Source organism: Nuphar pumila, chromosome 11 (genome assembly GCF_984573655.1).
Source record: "Nuphar pumila chromosome 11, dmNupPumi1.hap1.1, whole genome shotgun sequence".
NCBI lineage: Eukaryota > Viridiplantae > Streptophyta > Magnoliopsida > Nymphaeales > Nymphaeaceae > Nuphar > Nuphar pumila.
Window position 1 is genome coordinate 100575360 of NC_143259.1, and position 5674 is coordinate 100581033.

General features: G+C 43.1%; 1 protein-coding gene across 1 annotated transcript; it reads right to left on the bottom strand.

Annotated features, from left to right (window-relative positions):
* Window positions 1-300: 300 nt before the first annotated feature.
* On the bottom strand, window positions 301-1082 carry LOC149822604 (aspartic proteinase nepenthesin-1-like). The gene is made up of 3 exons (XM_089980321.1): window positions 751-1082; window positions 498-628; window positions 301-410 (listed from the first exon to the last, which is right to left on the bottom strand). The coding sequence occupies exons 1-3, from the start codon at window positions 1080-1082 to the stop codon at window positions 301-303; spliced, it is 573 nt and encodes a 190-aa protein (XP_089836447.1).
* Window positions 1083-5674: the final 4592 nt, after the last annotated feature.

Here is a 5674-nt window from a genome sequence, read left to right on the forward strand (position 1 = left end):
TGAGAGAGAGAGAGATGTTATTAAATGCCAAAAGGAAAATACTGGGATTACTGCAAATACATGTGCTTGCTTGCTGAAACTCTAATTGAATGAACAACTTCCACTCTTTATTTTTGTTTTTTAAAGAAGGATAAAATTCACTTGATCTGTAAAATCAGTACAAGAGGTCTGCAGGAATGATGATGAGGTATCACCCTGCTACAAAACTAGCGAATAAAAATACTTCCACTCTTTCAAAAAAATAAAAGTCCCATTCATGGAGCTTCCAAGGAAACAGAAGAGGGTTATAGAAAGCGCGGTTCACAGTTTACCACATTCTGCAGGTGTGAAAGTGATGAGGTTGTTGCCAAGGTAGTAAAGGACGTGGAAGTTGGCCAGCATGACGCCTCCAATTATTGAAACTATGGGCACTGTTGATGGCATCAACACTTAGCAAGTGAAGCCTGTATCTGGATCGCGAATGAAATATTGGCTTCTGGAAACATCGAGATCACTACCCTCAAAATGAAAGGTAACAATAGGGATGGACGCTGATTCTGGCAATGATTGGTAGCAGAGATCAAGCCCCGCCTTTGAGGAATCAGCAACCGGTAAACCGATAGCCTTGACGAGTGCATCCCTCACTCGCCTATCACAAGTGAAACACCATATTAAGTACGCATCAGTTGCAAGTTTTGTTCAATGAACATGGGTTTAGGTACCCCATTACCCCAAATTAGAGCAAGAAATTAAAGTGAGACGGTTTCTTACATGTAAGCGGGTGGTACTATATTGGTAAGCGTTGAGCCTGAGTCGATGATGGTACCACCTACTGCTACTCCATAAGACTCGCCCCGGAAATAACCACTGGGTATTAGGAGACGCTTCCCTCCGACACTGACATCCTCCAAGTTCACTAAATAAGAATCCTTGAAGAGCGAGTTAACTACCAGCGGCGTCGTTGTCGAGGCGTCTGAGCTGATCAAGGCAACACTGTGGCCCAACACGAGTCGACTCGATTTGTAAACAGAGTCATTAAACAAAGTGAAGCAATAGGAGAATCGGTTATTGATTAACGACCCTAGTTTAGAGACGAGTGACATCGGGCTCCGATCTAGCCCAACTATGCCAGCACCCTCATCGAAACCTTGGTTGTGATTGCCGCAGCCGAACCCAATATTCTTAAACGATACGGTTTGATTCCCCGAGCCCAAGGTGAACGTCTCTAAGGCAAGGTATCCTTAGGAAGTAGCTGGAGTCTCATAATCAAGCTTGTAGTTGCATCCACCAGTAGAATTATCCAATGTAGTTACACACGAAGTTAGGGAGGCACAGAGAGGATTGGAGTGTAGCATCCTCGAAAAGGAGGAGGAATTTGACGGGCTAAATATTGGTTCTCTGTTGGAGCAATTGATGCATGGATCGCATTGTGTCCATACAAGAGGACTACCAGTATCAACCATGGCGGAGAAGGAGTGTGGGGGTGTTCCAATCGCTAGATTCATTAAGTACTCACCGACTCCGGCCTCAACCGAAACTTCGACATCATCATCACCTTGTGCCTGATGTTTACCATGCCGGATTTTCTGATGCAGCTTCCGAAGCCGATGTTTCTCTCGGCTAGCTGCTCTGTGTAATCGCTCCAAGTGGGTAAAACTGCGGTGTGCATCGACATGAATCAACTCTACATGAATGTCCAGGGCGGCCGTCGACGTCGTCATGTCAGCGGCGGCAAAGGTGGTGGTTGAGTATGATAGGAGAAGATGAGCGGTAAGCACAATGAGGAGGAAGAAGGACGATAGGTGGTGAGATGGTGGTGCAATTGCCATGTTGGTAGTATTGAGTGTATGAACCAGGTTAGTGATGCTAAATTGTGGAATATTTATAAGCAGAGAAGGTTGTTAATTAAGAGGGAAATTGTAACTGAACATCCATTAATGTTGGGCTGGCACACCAGCTATCCATCTATTCACGTAATCTAAGATGGGGTTTTCATGGTTGGAAGTAACAGCTGTTTCTTCAGTCTATTAGTAGCATTGGAGCGCATGTCTTGTTAAGGGTTACATGCGGTTGGAAGTAACAGCTGTTCGGCAAATGAGCAAGACTAAGGCAAGGGTTACCATGTGGTTCAGTTCGGACCGACCCGAAAGACCCATTTTTGCATGGGTTCGCCCTGTTTTTGTGTACGTCTACAACCAGTTAATTTGGGCCAAACATATGTGAGGGCCTTTTTCTTCTTTACGTGAAAATTTTGTCGACTATTTAAATGAATTGGGTTTGGGCAATCACCAAATAATCAAGCATGTATCCATTATAATTTCTTTTATTGACAGTAATTTGTATCTAAAATATCAAGACCCGAGCTGAAACCTGAAGTTTTTAATACCCAAACCGATCATACCTGAACCTGTGAAGACACAAACCGATGATACCCGAAGCCGTTAACACATATGGGTCTATTTTTTTTTTCAGCCATACCAAGACCTGAACCTGACCCAAATCAAAATGGGTCAATTAAAGAGCCGACCAAATTATAACGGACCCACTAGATACCTGAACCCATTTAACCCATACTTGTCCACAATTTTTTAGTCATACCCAAACCCGAATTAGATTTGGGTCCTACTTTTAGACCCGATTCAGAATTGAGCTAAACTATCCAGTTACCCCCCTAGTCAGCTTAGCGTATTTACACATATTTTCTAATTTAAAGAAGTGATTACTAAGAGTGGTTGTTGAACAAAGTAATAACGGAAGTTCAATGTTAATGGAGACAGAATCTAGAAATAACAAGCTTAAAATATATATATATATATATATATATATATATATATATATATATATATATATATATATATATATATATATATCAACAAGCATGTTATGATTCAAAACAGTGTAATTGAGATCGTGTCCATGTGATTAATTTGGGCCGTTTAGCTAGCAATGCAAATGCATAACATCTCCATTTCTAATTGTCACACCAATGCCATATCCATACTTGTATACCCAAATAAGCGACGACTTTTTTTTTACCCAAATAAGATCGCGATTTCTCACCATTCAATGAAAATATGTTTATGTTTTCCCAGAAAATGTAAGAAAATCATGAAAGAATCGACTGAAATTGCTTCTCAAGGTTTTCTTCATAAACCACTGATTGAGCATGAAATCAATCATTATTTCCTAAATAATTCGATTTTGGTTTGTGTTCTTTGAAAAATATCTTCCCTACGAATCAGCATTCAGATTCTTTTAATTTCTCTATATGGTTTAATTCGTTTCTTTGTTTATCTTGTTGTGTTCTTTTGGCAAGTGATTAGTGGGCTGAAAGGGGTGAGCTCTCTCCTTCACTCGATTTCTCAAAGAGGGTTTCAAGATTTCAAAAAACCACTCCCTATGTTTTTGGGCGGGTTTTGGATTTCGAATCCAGCAGGGTGGATCCACAATAGCCAAACTAACAAAAATAAATAAAAAAGTACTACCCTAATCCCGCATACACCCTCCGATGGCCCAAATGGATCCTAACGGGCCATCGAAACCTAAACAAGAAAAAATACAAGGATTTAAAAAATCTCACTATGCTAAAAATTCGATCTCAAGCAAAATGTGTTTGAAGACACGCTAAAAATAAAACTCCGGACTTCTCAATCTTGGTGGGAGCTTGGCCTTAGCATTCGGGTTCGATGGTTCATGTTTTTTTATTCAAGCTCACTCAGACGCGCTGCATCAGGGATCAAAAAGGCTTCACCCTCATAGCCTGCACCCTGCCAAGTGGATTACTATAGTGCCGACAAAAACATTCATCAATAAATATTTTGTATTTAACTAATTTCATAAACTTAAAAGGAACAAAATAATATATATCCTTGGATGACAAAATGAATTCATCATGTCCGAAATTTACCTGATCACTCCACCTTGTGAAACCTTCTCGAAAATTGAAACTTACATGTTCTCATATTTCTAAAAAAAATTGGAATTCGCAATAGGCTTTCTTTTCATAGTATTTCATCAAAAAGATAATATGTAGCAATTTTACCTTGTGCTAATGCAATCAAATCCCTAGAAAAAAATGAATCATCAACGGGTTATTATCAATGATTCATCCATAATTTTTCTAGGATTGCTTTACTGATGACAAAACTCTTCCATAAGAAAATCAAGTTTGAGCGGACACTACAAGAAAATAGGGGATTAGAGACGGATATTAGCGACGAAAAAATTCCATCGCTAATTTGCGAGGGATTAACAAGAGAAACAAATCCGTCGCTAAGAACCGTAATATTTACAAAAATATCAACGGAGTCGCTTCCATCGCAAATTAGTGACAACTTAGCGATGAAATGTTTGGTCGTAATAACCGCGTATTTTAGCGGCGGATTTGGCGAGAAAAAGTGTGTCGTCGCTATCTCGCGACGGATTTAGCGACAGAATAGTTTTGTCGCTACGTAGTTATATTAATTTACGACGGCTTTACGACAGATTTAGGCAGTCGTGAAATCCGTCGCTAAATGTCGCGTAAATCCCTAATGAAAGCCCTCTTTCTCTTTTTTGTTCCGCTGTTCCCACCGGCCACACTCTCCCTCCTGCCGCCCCATATCTCGCTCGTCGACGTCTCCCCGACCCCCACCGCCCGCCGCCCGTCGCTCTCCGGCCTGCCGCCGTACCCGTTGCCCCTGGTTCGCCGCCCCCCGACCGACGTCTCCCAGATTTTTCTGATAAAAGACACATTTTTTTTCTGATAAAAGGCGCGGATGCCACTTTTAGTTTTTCCGACAAGGGGTCGGCCCCCCGGCCTCGTTAGTGTTTTTCGGCAGGGGGGCAAACCCGCTGCCGCGTGTTGTGTTTTCCAACAGAGGGCCTGAACCCCTGCCGCGTGTTGTGTTTTTCGACAGAGGGGCGACCCCCTGTGGCGTTTTCTGTTTCCCGGCAGGGGGTCGCCCCCCTTGCCTCGTTAGTATTTTCCGGCAGGGGGCCGACCCCCTCCCGCGTGTTGTGTTTTTCGGCAGGGGGGCGACCCCCTGCCCCTTATTTTTTCGGCTAGGGGGCGACCCCCTGCCTCTTTTTTTTTTTCGAGCAGGGGGTCGCCCCTTGCCTCATTTTTTTATTCGTGCAGGGGGTCGCCCCCGTGCCTTTTTTTTTTTCGGCAGTGGGGCGCCCCCTGCCTCATTTGTTTTCTCCGCCAGGAGGTCGACCCCTACCTCATTTTTTTATTCCGGCAGGGGGTCGCCCCCGTGATCCTCTGGTAGGGGGGAGGGGTGTGACTCTGCCTCTTTTTTTTTTGCGGCAGGTGGTCGTCCCTCCGACCTCTATTTTTTTTTTGGCAGAGGGCGACGAGTCGAGGTTCAGGAACCCAGTGCTCGTCGGGCGCCTAAACCACGTCATCACCTTGTGCCTGCCGCTTCGAGAGACGATCACTACCTCTGGAGTGTCTTCATTTTAACACTGTGTGATTTCATTTTAACACAGTATCTCTTGCAGATTTCTCAACGTATCCAGCTTGTGCTCTTCCACCCGTGGTAAGTAATTGACAAAAACAATGCAAATCGGGTAAATACCCGTGGTGAGTAAGTGATGCAAGCGCTTCACATGTTATTTAATTTATTGAATGCAACACTTTACTGTTCACACACTCACTTAGTTGTTGATATCTAGGACTGCTTTCTTGGAGTTTGGACATTATGGTGAGCAT

Coding starts and splice junctions, on each gene's coding strand:
- LOC149822604 (XM_089980321.1), bottom strand. CDS start 1,082: ATGTCACTCGTCTCTAAACTAGGGTCGTTAATCAATAACCGATTCTCC. Junction 629..750: donor ATAGTACCACCCGCTTACAT/GTAAGAAACCGT, acceptor CACTTGTGATAG/GCGAGTGAGGGATGCACTCG. Junction 411..497: donor TGTTACCTTTCATTTTGAGG/GTAGTGATCTCG, acceptor TGCCATCAACAG/TGCCCATAGTTTCAATAATT.